The sequence below is a fragment of the Bufo bufo genome, chromosome 8 (genome assembly GCF_905171765.1).
Source record: "Bufo bufo chromosome 8, aBufBuf1.1, whole genome shotgun sequence".
Taxonomy (NCBI): Eukaryota; Metazoa; Chordata; class Amphibia; order Anura; family Bufonidae; genus Bufo; species Bufo bufo.
Window position 1 is genome coordinate 63,957,011 of NC_053396.1, and position 18,864 is coordinate 63,975,874.

Sequence of the window (18,864 nt, forward strand, 5' to 3'; positions counted from 1 at the left end):
TTCTACGAACTCGCCATGCCCCTCACGGAATACCTTGGGGTGTCTTCTTTCCAAAATGGGGTCACTTGTGGGGTATTTATACTATCCTGGCATTCTAGCACCTCAAGAAACATGACAGGTGCTCAGAAAGTCAGAGCTGCTTCAAAATGCAGAAATTCACATTTTTGTACCATAGTTTGTAAACGCTATAACTTTTGCGCAAACCAATAAATATACACTTATTGGATTTTTTTTTATCAAAAGACATGTAGCACAATAAATTCTGACACAAACTTGTATAGAAATGTAATTCTATTTGAACAATTTAATCAGATAAAGTTAAAAATACACTTTGAGAAAATTGCGGCCTATTTTGATTAATATCGGAAAAACGAAAAATCTTAGCAGCAATCAAATACCACCAAAAGAAAGCTATATTTTTGAGAAGAAAAGGAGGTAAAATTCATTTGGGTGCCAAGTTGCATGACCGTGCAATAAACCGTTAAAGTTGTGAAGTGCCGATTTGTAAAAAAGGGCCTGGTCACTAGGGGGGTATAAACCTGTGGTCCTTAAAGCGAACCTGTCAACATGATTTTGCGCATAGAGCTGGGGACATGGGCTGCTAGATGGCCACTAGCACATCTGCAGTACCCAGGTCCCATAGCTCTCTGCGCTTTTATTTAATTACCTGATATGAGTCCTGTAGCCGGAGATGAGTCAAGCGTCAAGGAGCCCTGCACCGCCCCGCGTCCTCCGAATCTCCTCCTTGCCGGCTGACGTCACAGAGCTGGAGCGCCGAAATCTCGCGATGCGCGAGCTAGCGCATGCGTAGTTCGTTCCCTGTGCTGATGCCAGCACAGGGAATGAACATGATGCCGACACTGCGCATGCGCTAGCTCGCGCATTGCGAGATTTCGGCGCTCCAGCTCTGTGACGTCAGCCGGCAAGGAGGAGATTCACGCCGATTCACCCTATTACAGTTTACCCGGCGTATGCGCACGGTAAACTGTGATGCCCCGGCCCGACTGCGGTCATTCAATACGCACACGCCGATATCGCGGTCATCGGCACATGCGCGGGATTACGGACGGGAGGGAGGGAGGTTAGAGCAGAGACTAAGGGCGGGCAGATGTGGTGGAGGGGGAGTGGCTTCGTATGAAAATAAAGCAGGGGCCTGGGCACCGGCCGTTTTAACGCCACCCCTGTGCACCTTCACAGCCTAATTTGCATGTGGATTAAAAGTGTTTTTCTGCAGAACGATGATAGCAAGGAACAAACAGTAAGCAGAGTTTTAATAGGGGGGATGCCGTGGACATTACACTGTTATTAGGTTAATAGGGTGAATCGGCGTGAAAGACTCCCTTTAATAAGATTCCGTCCATAGCAACCGCTCCTCACAAGACTTCTTTCTGACTATCTTCTCAAGATGGCCGGTGATGCCCTTACCCGGAGGTTAAGACCTCCCTCCCCAACTACCAAGAATTAATTCGGCTCATCTCGGGAACGTGCAGCCTCACCCCAACCAATCGGCTTTCTCCAGCCTTAAACACGCCCTCTTCCTCCTGAGTAGTTGATCGTGAATTTTTATCACTAATACCGGCACTATCCTGGTCCGATGGGAGCGCGCATGCAGCGTTGGGGACTGTCCACTACTACGTCCGCCGTCTTCTGTATATAGAAGACAGGAAACTGAGGACACCTAGCAACGCTGTTAGCCGCACCACTGAAATGCCTGGGGGGGGGGGGGGGGGGGAGGAAAGAACATGCTGCAATTACTAGGTAATTCAATACCTATACAAAAGTATTCACTAGGGAACGAAGGTAAACTTAGTGTCATGACCGGCGTACGCAAAGGGAGGGAAATGGGAAGGCCCTGTCCAAGGGAGAGGGAAAGGTGGTGACCCCTGACTCACCTTGAGGCTGGCACCTGACTTCCCTGACGTCCCTAGACTGGTTCCTCACCCGTACGCCGATCACGTGCCTAAACCCTGGCTTTCCCTAAGATAAGCCCTACGTAGTGAACGGGGCGGTGGGAACACTAGTCCGCACCACTGACACTAAAAGGAACACCAAGGAGAGGACAGACAACACAGACAAAAACATAAAATCCCAGGTGGACGACAACAGCAGACAACAAAAGCCCAACAGGCACCCGGAGGGTAACGTTCTGGAACAACAACCAGGGAACACAGCTACACAGCTCCAGTGGGTCAGTATAGAAGTCCAGGCAGGAAGCTCTATATCTGGCAACCAGAGAAGTGGGAGAGGGGAATATAAGGAGGTTTGGATTGCTGGACAAGAAACAGCTGAGAAGGAGCTACGGATCCCTGAGTGAGCCAAAAAGGGTTGCAAGGCAAACCCAGAAAGCTACCATTAAGAATCAGCCCTATCTTTATACATAGAGCGCGCAGCCACCCGCTGCGACTTCCTGACCCCGGGTATAACGGAGTCAGGCGTGGCTCTTGACACCCTCGTGACACAGTCAGACCAATCCAATGACAATTTTTTTATATATATACATACACACATATATATATATATATATATATATATATATATATAACATTACCCTTTAAAAGTTTCGACAGACACAGTTTTGATTGGTAGCAGTCTGAGTGCTGAGAAAGAAGAGAAAATAGTTCATATTTTGTGCTCTTTCCTTGATACAGGAGACAGGCTTAGGCTACTTTCATACTTGCGTTTGGTGCGGATCAGTCATGGATCTGCACAGACGGATCCATTCAGATAATACAACCATCCGCATGCGTTCAGAACAAATCTGTTTGTATTATCTGCAACATAGCCAAGACGGAGCCGTCTTGAACACCACTGAAAGTCAATGGAGGACGGATCAGTTTACTGTTGTGCCAAATTGTGTCATAGAAAACTGATCCGTCCCCATTGACTAAGGGCTCTTTCACACTTGCGTTATTGTCTTCCGGCATAGAGTTCAGTTGTCGGGGCTCTATGCCGGAAGAATCCTGATCAGTTTTATCCCAATGCATTCTGAATGGAGAGAAATCCGTTCAGGATGCATCAGGATGTCTTCAGTTCCGGTACGGAACGTTTGTTGGCCGGAGAAAATACCGCAGCATGCTGCGCTTTTTGCTCCGGCCAAAAATCCGGAACACTTGCCGCAAGGCCGGATCCTGAATTAATGCCCATTGGAAAGCATTGATCCGGACTTAAGCTAAACGTCGTTTCGGCGCATTGCCGGAGCCGACATTTAGCTTTTTCTGAATGGTTACCATGGCTGCCGGGACGCTAAAGTCCTGGCAGCCATGGTAAGTGTAGTGGGGAGCGTGGGAGCAGTGTACTTACCGTCCGTGCGGCTCCCTGGGCGCTCCAGAGTGACGTCAGGGCGCCCCAAACGCATGGATTACGTGATCGCATGGATCACGTCATCCATGCGCATGGGGCGCTCTGACGTCATTCTGGAGCGCCCCGGGAGCCGCACGGACTGTAAGTATACTGCTCCCCCGCTCCCCGCTCCCCGCTCCTACTATGGCAACCAGGACTTTAATAGCGTCCTGGGTGCCATAGTAACACTGAAAGCATTTGGAAGACGGCTCCGTCTTCAAATGCTTTCAGTACACTTGCGTTTTTCCGGATCCGGCAGGCACCTCCGGCAACGGAAGTGCATGCCGGATCCCAACAACGCAAGTGTGAAAGAGGCCTTACATTGTGTGTCAGTTTGGCTCACTTTCGTCAGACGGACAAGCAGCATTTTGGTGTCAGCCTCCAAAGCGGAATGGAGACGGAATGGAGGGAAACTGATGCATTCTGAGCGGATCCTTTTCCATTCAGAATGCATTAGGGCAAAACTGATCTGTTTTGGACCGCTTGTGAGATCCCTTAACGGATCTCACAAACGGAAAGGCAAAACGACAGTGTGAAAGTAGCCTTAGTGGAAGTCTATGGACTCCCGTCAATTCTGTCCTCTGCTATATGCAAGCCCTTCCCTCTCCTCCTTCTAGCAAACGCTGGGGGTCTAAACTAGGGTTGTTGCAGGTATCGAAATTTCAATACCCAAATCGATACGATACCGGGATTTCCATTTTTCCGATACTGGGCTGCGCAGTCTAGTATCACAGAACATGATATAATAGTAAGTGCAGGGAGATGCCTAGGCGCCGCGCTATGTGGCCTGCTACTTACCGTACTCATGAAAGGTCCTCTTTAACCTTTAATACAGGAGGCAGGTGCCAGCAGCAGAATCACATAGCCAGCACCCTGCCTCTGACAGGGAGCTGCGATCAGCGGCAGTTAACACCTAAGGTGCGGCATCTGAGAGGTTAACTGCTGCTGATCTGCTGCCGGCACCAGCCTCCTGTATTAAAGGTTAATCATTGATTGCACAGTGCGCCCCCCTCAACCAACCCAGTATTAAAATCATTGGTGGCAGTGGCCACAGGGTCCCCTCCCCTCCTCATTGGTGGCAGTGGCAGCTTCTGATCAGAGCCCCAGCAGTGTAATCGTGGGGCTCCGATCGGTTACCATGGCAGCCAGGACGCTGCTGCGTGTACTATGCACAGGGCAGCAGGTAGAGGGTGAAGTCCTATTCACCCTAATAGAGATCTATTATGGTGAATAGGACAAGGGATTAAAAGATCCCAAGTTCTAGCCCCTAACGGGGGGAAATAGCTATTAAATAAAAAATTTAACTTCTCATTTTCACCTTCAGGACCAGGCCATTTTTTGCAAATCTGACCAGTGTCACTTTATGTGGTGATCACTTTAAAACGCTTTGACTTATCCAGGCCATTCTGAGATGGTTTTTTTTTTGTCACATATTGTACTTCATGACACTGGTAAAATGGAGTAAAAAAAAAACAAAAATTTTTTTTTATTTATTAAAAAAAATACCAAATTTTCCAAAAAATTGGAAATTTCCAAGTCTCAATTTCTCTACTTCTATAATACATAGTAATACCTTCAAAAATAGTTATTACTTTACATTTCCCATATGTCTACTTCATGTTAGGATCATTTTGGGAATGATATTTTATTTTTGGGGGATGTTACAAGTTAAAAAGTAAATCTTGAAATTTCTCAGAAATGTTCAAAAACCAACTTTTTAAGGACAAGTTCAGGTCTGAAGTCACTTTGTGAGGCTCACATAATAGAAACCACCCAAAAATGACCCCATTCTAAAAACTACACCCTTCAAGGTATTCAAAACTGATTTTACAAACATTGTTAACCCTTTAGGTGTTCCACAAGAATTAAAGGAAAATAGAGATACAATTTCAAAATTTCACTTTTTTAGCAGATTTTCCATTTTAATTTTTTTTTCCCAGTTACAAAGCAAGGGTTAACAGCCAAACCAAACTCAATATTTATGGCCCTGATTCTGTAGTTTACAGAAACACCCCATATGTGGTTGTAAACTGCTGTACGGGCACACGGCAGGGCGCAGAAGGAAAGGAATGCCATACGGTTTTTGGAAGGCAGATTTTGCTGGACTGGTTTTTTGACACCATGTCCCATTTGAAGCCCCCCTGATGCACCCCTAGAGTAGAAACTCCAAAAAAGTGACCCCATTTTAGAAACTACAGGATAGGGTGGAAGTTTTGTTGGTACAAGTTTAGGGTACATATGATTTTTAGTTGCTCTATATTACACTTTTTGTGAGGCAAGGTAACAAGAAATAGCTGTTTTGGCACCGTTTTTGTTATTCACAACATTCATCTGACAGGTTAGATCATGTGGTATTTTTATAGAGCAGGTTGTCACAGACGCGGCGATACCCAATATGTATACAATTTTTTTATTTAAGTTTTACACAATGATTTAATTTTTTAAACAAAAAAAACATGTTTTAGTGTCTTCATAGTCTGAGAGCCATAGTTTTTTCAGTTTTTGGGAGATCATCTTGGGTAGGGTATGATTTTTGCGGGATGAGGTGACGGTTAGATTGGTACTATTTTGGTGGGCATACGCCTTTTTGATCGCTTGCTGTTGTACTTTGTGATGTAAGGTAAGGTACACAAACATAGAAAAGGGTTCTTTACGGTAAGAGCAGTGAGACTATGGAACTCTCTGCCTGAGGAGGTGGTGATGGCGAGTACAATAAAGGAATTCAAGAGGGTCCTGGATGTATTTCTGGAGCGTAATAATATTACAGGCTATAGCTACTAGAGAGGGGTCGTTGATCCAGGGAGTTATTCTGATTGCCTGATTGGAGTCGGGAAGGAATTTTTTATTCCCCTAAAGTGAGGAAAATTGGCATCTACCTCACAGGGTTTTTTTGCCTTCCTCTGGATCAACTTGTAGGATGACAGGCCGAACTGGATGGACAAATGTCTTTTTTCGGCCTTATGTACTATGTTACTATGTAAGGTGACAATTTTTTATTTAGCACAGTTTTTTATTTTTTACGGTGTTCATCTGAGGGGGTTAGGTCATGTGATATGTTTATAGAGCCGGTCGATAAGGATGCGGCGATACCCAATATGTCAACTCCCCCCCCTCCCCCCTATTTTTTACCATTTTTTTTTTTTTACTTTATTTGGGGAAAATGACGCTGGGCTCGATGGCACCACCGCCGCCCGCAACATGTTAAGCCGCAAACCTCAAATTGGAAATACACAGGGCGTACAGGTACGCCCTGTGTCCTTAAAGGAAACCTGTCACCTGGATTTTGGGTATAGAGCTGAGGACATGGGTTGCTAGATGGCTGCTAGCACATCCGTAATATCCAATCCCTATAGCTCTGTGTGCTTTTATTGTGTAAATAAAAACGATTTGATCCATATGCAAATTAACCTGAGATGAGTCCTGTCCCTGACTCATCTCACGTACAGGACTCATCTCAGGTTAATTTGCATATGGATCAAATTTTTTTTTTTTTTTTTTTTTTTTTTTTTTACACAATAAAAGCACACAAAGCTATGGGGACTGGGTATTGTGGATGTGCTAGCGGCCATCTAGCAACCTATGCCCTCAGCTCTATACACAAAATCCCGGTGACAAAGATAGCACATAGAATGTGTCGGCAGATAAGAACCATTCGGCCCATCTAGTCTGCCCAATATACTGAGTACTATGGATAGCCCCTGGCCCGATCTTATATGAAGGATGGCCTTATGCCTATCCCATGCTTGCTTAAACTCCTTCACTGTATTTGCAGTTCCCTTTAAGTACCAGGACAGGACATACCTGTACACCCTGTGTCCTAAAGAGGTTAAGTATAAATCACCCCCTTTCCCAATTTTACATATAAAATATATGAACAATAAATAAACATATCATATATTGCCACGTGAAAAACCAAAACTATTAAAATATTTAAAAAATAAATAAATCTCTGCAGTGAATGCTGGTGACGTCACTCTCAGCCACATGAATTATTCAAAGTGCCTGGATGGGCGGTGACAAGGCGGCAACCAACCGCACTAAGCCACACCCCTCTGGGCATGGCACTTTATTATGAATGAAGGTGGCAGAGCAAAGAATATTAATGAGGGGGCAGAGACTATTGAAACCGCGTAATGCCACGCTGCGCCGGAAACCACAGTGCAGTGCAGCAGGAAGATAGGCAAAAATAAACAGATGTAAACAATGTGTGGGAGCCCTGGTGAAAATAACCTAAAAACATATGGGGGGGGCCTTGATTCAGCTGTTAATAGTGAGTACACTTTAGAAAAAATAAAAAATAAATTTGATCCCAAACAACCCCTTTAAAGAAGACCACTCATTTATCCACAATGTCATCATTAGTGAGACGTGAAGCCCACGGCCTCCTTCCGTGACACACACAAACACCTCAGCTTACCGCTCATACTGGCTGGCTAACTCTGGGTCTGCTCGGGCCTGGGATACAGGACTATCGTCACCGGAGCCCCGGAACCTTCTTTCTTGGGACTCCATCGTAAAAAAAAAAAAAAAAAAAAGCAATCGGAAAAGCCGGCACCACAGAGAACAGCACAGCACACCGACCGAGGCGCCCGCCCGCCGCTATTTGAAACCTCCTTCCCAGAAAGCACTGCGAGGGGAGGGGCTACCGGCCGCGGTCTCCACCCTCTCTGGCTGAGGTGTGGCACGTGGGACGGCGGAAGTCTCCGGGCATATCAGCAGAGCCCACTAGGAAATGTGCGCCCACCGGTCCTGTGCCCTATTGTCGGTGTGGTAGTCCTACACCGCTCTCGTCCTTACTTTGACATGAAGCGAATACCTGGTGGGGGATTCAAGGGAAGGACTTGATGATGGGGAAACCTGTAGGACAGTTATGCACCGCTTAGTTGGACGTATGTAAATTTTTTTCCAAAATATGTTTTGATCCAAACGGGAAAAGCTGGAAATATTTTAAAATAAAAAGTTTTAGGATATCCTGTGTTCTCCTGACATTCCAGCTGCAAGGCACTGTTCAGACAGGATCTTTTGCCAGCAGAAGGGTTAAAAGGAGAGTGGTCCTCGTCTTTAAATTGTAAAACGGCGACAGAAAGCATGTCCTTTTTTTTTTTCCAGTTGCATACGGGGGAAAACAAACCACATCAGGGTCACATATGATTTCATTTGTTCTGTTCCATTGTGCTCCTTTAGAGCAGAAGAATTTTTGTGGCAGTTTTCTGAGGCAAACCCAAAAGTGGATCCAACAGGAAACAGAAGTGTAAGGCTCCTTTCACAGTGAGCGAGTTTTCCGCGCGGGTGCAATGCGTGACGTGAACACATTGCACCCGCACTGAATCCTGACCCGTTCATTTCTATGGTGCTTTGTACATGAGCGTTGTTTTTCATGCATCAGTTCTGCGTTGCGTAAAAATCGCAGCATGTTCTATATTCTGCGTTTTTCACGCAGCCCTGGCCCCATAGAAGTGAATGGGGCTGCGTGAAAAACGCATTGTATCCGCAAGCAAGTGCGGGTGCGATGCGTTTTTCACTGATGGTTGCTAAGAGATGTTTGTAAACCTTCAGTTTTTTTATCAGTTTTTTATCACACGCGTGAAAAACGCATCACACCCGCGCGGAAAAAAACTGAACGCAATCGCAGACAAAACTGACTGAATTTGCTTTCAAAATAGTGCGAGTTTCACTGAACGCATCCGACCCCAATCCGCAACGCCCGTGTGAAAGGGGCCTTAGGCCTCTTTCACACGAGCGTGACGGATGAGGTCCAGATACGTTCAGTGAAACTCGCACCATTTAGCAAGCAAGTTCAGTCAGTTTTGTCTGCGATTGCGTTGTTTTTTTCTGCGCGGGTGCAATGCGTTTTGATGCGTTTTTCACGCGCGTGATAAAAAACTGAAGGTTTACAAACAACATCTCCTAGCAACCATCAGTGAAAAACGCATCGCACCCGCACTTGCTTCGAGGTGCAATGCATTTTTCACTGAAGCCCCATTCACTTCTATGGGGCCAGTGCTGCGTGAAAAACGCAGAATATAGAACATGCTATGATTTTCACGCAACGCAGAACTGATGCATGAAAAACAACGCTCATGTACACAGACCCATTGAAAGGAATGGGTCAGGATTCAGTGTGGGTGCTATGCGTTCACGTCACGCATTGCACCCGCGCGGAAAACTCGCTCATGTGAAAGGCCTAAGGTTATTTTCACACTTGCGTTAGATGATTCCAGCAGGCAGTTCCGGAAATCCGTATGCAAACGGATAGCATTTGTTTCCGGATGCGGATCCGTCTGACAAATGCATTGAAATACCAGATCCATCTCCGGTGCCATCCGAAAAAAACGGATCCAGTATTTAATTTTTTTTGCATTTTTAAAGATCTGCGCATGCACAGACTGGGAAGCTGGATCAGTTTTTCCGGAATACTTGGTACCTAATCCGGCATTAATACATTTCAATGGAAATTAATGCCGGATCCAGCATTCTGGCAAGTGTTCCGGAATTTTGGCCGGAGAAAATACCGCAGCATGCGTAAAAGTGACTGAACTGAAGACATCCTGATACATACTGAATGGATTGCTCTCCATTCAGAATGCATTATGATAAGACCTCATGCACACGACCGTGCCGTTTTTTGCGGTCCGCGGATCCGTTTTTTGCAGGGCTACGGAACGGAGTCCGCATCTTTTGCGGCCCCATTGAAGTGAATGGGTCCGCATCCGAGCAGCAAAAACTGCGGCTCGGATGTGGACCAAAACAACGGTCGTGTGTATGAGGCCTAAAACTGAAGAGTTTTTTTCCGGTATTGAGCCCCTGTCACGGAACTCAATACCGGAAAACTAACGCTAGCGTGAAAGTATCGTAATGCTAGTTTAACACCAGCAGTAAAGAGATCTGACAGGGAACAGCCTGCCGGCGTTACCTGAATGCCTGCCAGCTCTGTTAACTATAATGTGGAGCTGCAGCCCAGGTAGGGTTGTTGCGGATATCGAAATTTCGATACCCAATCTATACTTTTGTCCCGGTATCGATACGATACCGGGATTTCCATTTTTTCGATACTGGCCTTCTAACGCAGTCTAGTATCACAGAACATGAGCGTGCTGCTGTCGGCGCTTTCATGTTCCCTCAGCAGCACAGGGGAGAAGGAAGCAGTGTCTCCCTCCCCCCTGTGCTGCTGCTGCCGCTGCCACCAATGGGGAGAGAGGGGCAGAGGAGGGGAGGGCGCACTGCGCCACCAATGATAGTACTTTTCATGGGTCCGGACTTTAACCACCTCAGCTCCCCTAGTTTAAACCCCCTTAAAGCGAACCTGTCACCATGATTTTGCGCATAGAGCTGGGGTCATGGGCTGCTAGATGGCCACTAGCACACCTGCAGTTCCCAGGTCCCATAGCTCTCTGCGCTTTTATTGTGTTAAAAAACCGTTTTGAGTGATATGCAACTTACCTGATATGAGTCCTGTAGCCGGAGATGAGTCAAGCGTCAAGGAGCCCAGCACTGCCCCGCGTCCTCCGAATCTCCTCCTTGCCGGCTGACGTCACAGAGCTGGAGCGCCGAAATCTCGCGATGCGCAAGCTGGCGCATGCGCAGTGTCGGCATCATGTTCATTCCCTGTGCTGGCATCAGCACAGGGAACGAACTACGCATGCGCTAGCTCGCGCATCGCGAGATTTCGGCGCTCCAGCTCTGTGACGTCAGCCGGCAAGGAGGAGATTCGGAGGATGCGGGGCGGTGCTGGGCTCCTTGACGCTTGACTCATCTCCGGCTACAGGACTCATATCAGGTCATTTGCATATCACTCAAAACGTTTTTTTAACACAATAAAAGCGCAGAGAGCTATGGGGACTGGGTATTGCGGATGTGCTAGTGGCCATCTAGCAGCCCATGACCCCAGCTCTATGCGCAAAATCATGGTGACAGGTTCGCTTTAATGACCAGAACACTTTTTACAATTCTGCACTACACTACTTTCACCGTTTATTGCTCGGTCATACAACTTACCACCCAAATGAAGTTTACCTCCTTTTCTTCTCACTAATAGAGCTTTCATTTGGTGGTATTTCATTGCTGCTGACATTTTTACTTTTTTTTATATTAATCAAAATTGACCGATATTTTTGCAAACAAATTACATTTTTCACTTTCTGTTGTAAAATTTTTCAAATAAAACTACATTTCTATATAAATTTTTCTCTAAATTTATTGTTCTACATGTCTTGAATAAAAAAAAATACAATAAGTGTATATTTATTGGTTTGGGTAAAAGTTATAGCGTTTACAAACTATGGTGCAAAAATGTGAATTTACGCACTTTGACTTTCTGAGCACCTGTCATGTTTCCTGAGGTTCTACACGCCCAGACAGTAGAAACACCCCATAAATGACCCCATTTCGGAAAGTAGACACCCTAAGGTATTCGCTGTCTTTTTACATATACCCATGCTGGGTGAGAGAAATATCTCTGTAAAAGACCACTTTTCCCATTTTTTTTATACAAAGTTGTCATTTTACAGAGATATTTCTCTCACCAAGCATGGGTATATGTAAAAATACACCCCAAAACACATTGCCCTACTTCTCCTGAGTACGGCGATACCACATGTGTGACACTTTTTTGCAGCCTAGGTGCGCAAAGGGGCCCAAAGTCCAACGAGTACCTTTTTAGGAGGGCATTTTTTGACATTTGGATTTCAGACTTCTTCTCACGCTTTAGGGCCCCTAAAATGCCAGGGCAGTATAAATACCCCACATGTGACCCCATTTTGGAAAGAAGACACCCCAAGGTATTCCGTGAGGGGCATGGCGAGTTCATAGAAGATTTTTTTTTTTTCTCCTCACAAAGTCTCCCTTTCCGCTAACTTGGGACAAAAAGTTCAATCTTTCATGGACTCAATATGCCCCTCAGCGAATACCTTGGGGTGTCTTCTTTCCAAAATGGGGTCATTTATGGGGTGTTTGTACTGCCCTGGCATTTGAGGGTCTCCACAATCATTACATGTATGGCCAGCATTAGGAGTTTCTGCTATTTTCCTTATATTGAGCATATGGGTAATGAGATTTTTTTTTTCCGTTCAGCCTCTAGGCTGAAAGAAAAAATGAACGGCACAGATTTCTTCATTCGCATCGATCAATGTGGATGAAAAAATCTCTGCCAAAAAATTTACAAAAAAAGAAAAGGAGGGTAAAGGCGTCTGCCAGGACATAGGAGCTCCACCCAACATCCAAACCCACTCAGCTCGTATGCCCTGGCAAACTCGATTTCTCCATTCACATCAATCGATGTGGATGAATAAATCATTGCCTCGGCAATCGTATATTTTTTACTGCACAGGAGAAATCTCGTCTTGCAGCGCCGCATACACCGACTTTGTGTAATCTGACAGCAGCGCAATGCTTCTGTCAGAAGGCACATCAGTGCTGCAGCTAGTCGATCGGTTGGTCCACCTAGAAGGTTAAAAAAAAACAGGCCGCAACGCAATAAATTTATTAACATTAAAGGGGTTGTCCGGGATCAAACATTTTTTTTTAAAACTGCTTACTCACTGTTAGTAGCCAAATCTATCTTCCTAAGATGTTTTTAGGTAGCTTTTGCGCTGCTGCATGGCTCCTACAGTCCCCAGCAGACTGTTTACATATCTGTTTATGTATGCCATCACTTCCTGCTGCAGTGCATTGTGGCTCCCAGTGCAGATCAGCAGCTCCTGGTTTCTACAGTGTAAGATCACCACCCTGCACCCTCCCCCCTCATACATATTCAGCCTCCTCCACATCATCCACGCCTCCATACATCGCTGACAGCGTCACACTATAAGGCCTATTGCACACGACCGTATGGCTTTTTCAGTGTTTTGCGGTCCGTTTTTCACTGATCCGTTGTTCCGTTTTTTGTTTCCGTTGTGTTTCCGTTTTTCCGTTCCGTTTTTCCGTATGGCATATACAGTATACAGTAATTACATAGATAAAATTGGGCTGGGCATAACATTTTCAATAGATGGTTCAGCAAAAAACGGAACGGAAACGGAAGACATACGGATGCATTTCCATATGTGTTTAGTTTTTTTTGCGGACCCATTGAAATGAATGGAGCCACTGAACGTGATTTGCGGGCAATAATAGGACATGTTCTATGTTAAAACGGAACGGAAAAACGGAAATACGGAAACGGAATGCATACGGAGTACATTCCGTTTTTTTTGCGGAACCATTGAAATGAATGGCTCTGTATACGGACCGTATACGGAACGCAAAAAACGGCCAGTAAACGGAAAAAAAAAACGGCCGTGTGCAGGAGGCCTAAGGGCCACGCTCACACATCTATCCATAAACATCGCTGACAGCGTCACACTATAAGGGCCACGCTCCCACATCTATCCATAAACATCGCTGACAGCATCACACTATAAGGGCCACGCTCCCACATCTATCCATAAACATCGCTGACAGTATCACACTATAAGGGCCACGCTCACACATCTATCCATAAACATCGCTGACAGCGTCACACTATAAGGGCCACGCTCCCACATCTATCCATAAACATCGCTGACAGCGTCACAAGGGCCACACTCCCACATCTATCCATAAACATCGCTGACAGCGTCACACTATAAGGGCCACGCTCCCATATAGATTCCTAAACATGACTGAGAGCTTTACACAATTATAGCAGCTTTGAAACAAAAAAATATTGTTTTAGTGTGTCCATAGTCTGAGAGACACCGTTTTTTTATTTTTTGACTGATTGTCTTAGGCTACTTTCACACTTGCGGCAGTGTGATCCAGCGGGCAGTTCCGTCGTCGGAACTGCCCGCCGATCTGCCGCTGACTGAAAGCATTTGTGAGACGGATCCGGGTGCGGATCCGTCTCACAAATGCATTGCAAGGACGGATCCGTCTCTCCGCTTGTCATGCGGACCGACGGATCCGTCTTGTAAATTTTTTCACATTTTTACCGATCTGCGCATGCGCATGCCGGAACGACGGATCCGGCATTCCGGTATTCTGAATGCCGGATCCGGCGCTAATTCATTCCTATGGGAAAAAATGCCGGATCCGGCATTCAGGCAAGTCTTCATTTTTTTTCGCCGGAGAGAAAACCGTAGCATGCTGCGTTTCTCTCTTTTGCCTGATCAGTCAAAACGACTGAACTGAAGACATCCTGATGCAAACTGAACGGATTACTCTCCATTCAGAATGCATGGGGATATACCTGATCAGTTCTTTTCCGGTATAGAGCCCCTGTGACAGAACTCTATGCCGGAAAAGAACAACGCAAGTGTGAAAGTAGCCTTAGGGATTCATTTTTTGCGAGTTGAGGTGACGGTTTGATTAGTACTATTTTGGGGGACATGCGCCTTTTTGAACGCTTGTTGTTGCACTTTATGTGATGTTAAGTAAAAAAAAAGGCTTTTTTTAAAACAGTTTTTATGATATTTTTTAAGGTGTTTTTCGGACATGGTGTGTAATGTGATATATTTATGGAGCCGGTTGTTATGGACAAGGCAATACCAAATATGTGTAGGTTTTTTTATTCATTAAATTTTTTTTATGTAATAAATGAACGGATAAAAGACAATTTTTATTTTATTTTTAATTCCAATTTTTTTTTTCACTTTCAATTTGTTTGCACGTTCACTTGTTTGCACGTCCCCTTTTTTTCAGTTTAACTTTTTTTTACTGTCACTTTTTTTCACTTTTACTTTTTTTTCATTCCCTTTTTTAATACTTTCACTTTCATACAGTGCATTGCAATAGTCATCTATTTCAATGCACTGTATTGTCAGTGCTACTTTTGCACTAACAGTGCTCCAGACTAAAAAAAAATACCTAGTAGCCATTGGCTCCTGAACTGAAAAATTTAGGAGCCAAATCAAATTTTTAGTCGCCAAATCAAAACCGAATCAAAATTTTGGTATCGTGACAACGCTACGCCGATCAGATCGGATTAGGGTTGTTTTGAAACCAAAATTTTGATTCACTTTCGTCACCATAAAAAAGTATTGCGATACTCAATACCGCGCAAAAAAAAAAAACACCAAAAAAAGCTGCGTGCATTTCGCATTTTATGAAACATTTGGCCCATAATAGAACAGTCCTATCCTATTTTTTGGGATGACAAGGTGACTAAAAAATGGCGAATGCTCACCGCATAGGAGATATTTTTTAATAATTTAATAGTTTGGACAGTGCTATGTAATATGTTTATTTATTTATTGTTTATATATTTTATATGTAAAATTGAGAAAGGGGGGATTTAAACTTAATATTTTAGGGTACTTTCACACTAGCGTTTTTCTTTTCCGGCATAGAGTTCCGTCACAGGGGCTCTATACCAGAAAAGAACTGATCAGGCATATCCCCATGCATTCTGAATGGAGAGTAATCCGTTCAGGATGTCTTCAGTTCAGTCATTTTGACTGATCAGGCAAAAGAGAAAACCGCAGCATGCTACGGTTTTATCTCCGGCGAAAAAAACTGAAGATTTGCCTGAATGCCGGATCCAGCATTTTTCCCCATAGGAATGTACAGTGGAGGAAATAATTATTTGACCCCTCACTGATTTTGTAAGTTTGTCCAATGACAAAGAAATGAAAAGTCTCAGAACAGTATCATTTCAATGGTAGGTTTATTGTAACAGTGGCAGATAGCACATCAAAAGGAAAATCGAAAAAATAACTTTAAATAAAAGATAGCAACTGATTTGCATTTCATTGAGTGAAATAAGTATTTGAACCCTCTAACAACAAAAGACTTAATACTTGGTGGAAAAACCCTTGTTTGCAAGCACAGAGGTCAAACGTTTCTTGTAATTGATGACCAAGTTTGCGCACATTTTAGGAGGAATGTTGGTCCACTCCTCTTTGCAGATCATCTCTAAATCCCTAAGGTTTCGAGGCTGTCTCTGTGCAACTCTGAGCTTGAGCTCCCTCCATAGGTTTTCGATTGGATTAAGGTCCGGAGACTGACTAGGCCACTCCATGACCTTAATGTGCTTCTTCTTGAGCCACTCCTTTGTTGCCTTTGCTGTATGTTTTGGGTCATTGTCGTGCTGGAACACCCATCCACGACCCATTTTCAGTTTCCTGGCAGAGGGAAGGAGGTTGTCGCTCAGGATTTCACGATACATGGCTCCGTCCATTTTCCCGTTAATGCGAATAAGTTGTCCTGTGCCCTTAGCAGAAAAACACCCCCAAAGCAAAATGTTTCCACCCCCATGCTTGACGGTGGGGACGGTGTTTTGGGGGTCATAGGCAGCATTTTTCTTCCTCCAAACACAGCGAGTTGAGTTAATGCCAAAGAGCTCTATTTTGGTCTCATCAGACCACAGCACCTTCTCCCAGTCACTCTCTGAATCATTCAGGTGTTCATTGGCAAACTTCAGACGGGCCTGCACATGTGCCTTCCTGAGCAGGGGGACCTTGCGAGCCCTGCAGGATTTTAATCCATTGCGGTGTAATGTGTTTCCAATGGTTTTCTTGGTGACTGTGGTCCCTGCTAATTTGAGGTCATTAACTAACTCCTCCGGTGTAGTTCTAGGATGCTTTTTCACCTTTCTCAGAACCATTGACACCCCACGAGGTGAGATCTTGCGTGGAGCCCCAGAGCGAGGTCGATTGATGGTCATTTTGTGCTCCTTCCATTTTCGAACAATCGCACCAACAGTTGTCACCTTCTCTCCCAGCTTCTTGCTAATGGTTTTGTAGCCCATTCCAGCCTTGTGCAGGTCTACAATTTTGTCTCTGACATCCTTGGACAGCTCTTTGGTCTTTCCCATGTTGGAGAGTTTGGAGTCTGCTTGATTGATTGATTCTGTGGACAGGTGTCTTTTATACAGGTGACTAGTTAAGACAGGTGTCCTTAATGAGGGTGACTAATTGAGTAGAAGTGTCTAACCACTCTGTGGGAGCCAGAACTCTTAATGGTTGGTAGGGGTTCAAATACTTATTTCACTCAATGAAATGCAAATCAGTTGCTATCTTTTATTTAAAGTTATTTTTTCGATTTTCCTTTTGATGTGCTATCTGCCACTGTTACAATAAACCTACCATTGAAATGATACTGTTCTGAGACTTTTCATTTCTTTGTCATTGGACAAACTTACAAAATCAGTGAGGGGTCAAATAATTATTTCCTCCACTGTATTAGTGCCAGATCTGGCATTCAAAATACCGGAATGCATAGTAGAAGGTCAATATAATAAACATTGGTGGCGCAGTGCGCCCCCCCAACACCCCAGTATAATAAACATTGGTGGCGCAGTGCGCCCCCCCAACAACCCAGTATGATAAACATTGGTGGCGCAGTGCGCCCCCCCCATATAATAAACATTGGTGGCGCAGTGGGCCCCCCCTAAATATAATAAACATTGGTGGCGCAGTGAGCACCCCCTCAATATAATAAACATTGTTGGCGCAGTGTGCCCCCCCTCAATATAATAAACATTGGTGGCGCAGTGCGCCCCCCCTCAATATAATAAACATTGGTGACGCAGTGCGCCCCCCCAACACTCCAGTATAATAAACATTGGTGGCGCAGTGCGCCCCCCCTCAATATAATAAACATTGGTGGTGCAGTGCGCCCCCCCTCAATATAAAAAACATTGGTGGCGCAGTGCGCCCCCCTCAATATAATAAACATTGGTGGCGCAGTGCGCCCCCCCTCAATATAATAAACATTGGTGGCGCAGTGCGCCCCCCCTCAATATAATAAACATTGGTGGCGCAGTGCGCCCCCCCCAACACTCCAGTATAATAAACATTGGTGGCGCAGTGCGCCCCCCCTCAATATAATAAACATTGGTGGCGCAGTGTGCCCCCCCTCAATGTAATAAACATTGGTGGCTCAGTGAGCCCCCCCTTAATATAATAAACATTGTTGGCGCAGTGCGCCCCCCCTCAATATAATAAACATTGGTTGGCGCAGTGCGCCCCCCCTCAATATAATAAACATTGGTGGCGCAGTGCGCCCCCCTCAATATAATAAACATTGGTGGCGCAGTGCGCCCCCCCTCAATATAATAAACATTGGTGGCGCAGTGGGCAGTGCCAATGAGGGTTAAAAAATAAAAAAATAATTAACTCACCTCCTCCAATTGATCGTCTCCTGTTCTTTCTTCAGGACCTGTCAAAGGACCTGTGGTGACATCACTGTGCTCATCACATGATACATCACCATGGTAATGGACCATGTGATGAGCTCAGTGACGTCACCACAGGTCCTGAAGAAAGAACAGGAGACCGGCAGCTACGCGATCAACTGGAGGAGGTGAGTTAATTTTTTTAAATTATTTTTAACCCTCATTGGCACTTCCCACTGTGCCACCAATGTTTATTATACTGGGGGGGGCGCACTGTGCCACCAATGTTTCTTATACAAATACAGGAGGCGGAATCAAATAGCCGACACCCGACCTTTGTGTCAGGGAGCTGCGATCAGCGGCAGTTAACCCCTCAGGTACCGCACCTGAAGGGTTAACTCAACTGCTGCTGATCGCAGCTCCCTGTCACAGAGGTCGGGTGTCGGCTATTTGAT

The 18,864-nt window shown here is 45.1% G+C and overlaps 1 protein-coding gene across 1 annotated transcript in view; it reads right to left on the bottom strand.

Moving 5' to 3' along the window:
- Positions 1-7,939, bottom strand: part of ERCC6L (ERCC excision repair 6 like, spindle assembly checkpoint helicase) — a 50,147-nt gene extending 42,208 nt beyond the window's left edge. The window contains exon 1 of the mRNA XM_040406291.1: positions 7,757-7,939. Coding sequence (XP_040262225.1) covers positions 7,757-7,851 — 95 coding nt within the window. The 5' untranslated portion in view covers positions 7,852-7,939. The remainder of the gene's footprint in view (positions 1-7,756) is intronic.
- Between the last annotated feature and the right edge of the window lie 10,925 nt (positions 7,940-18,864).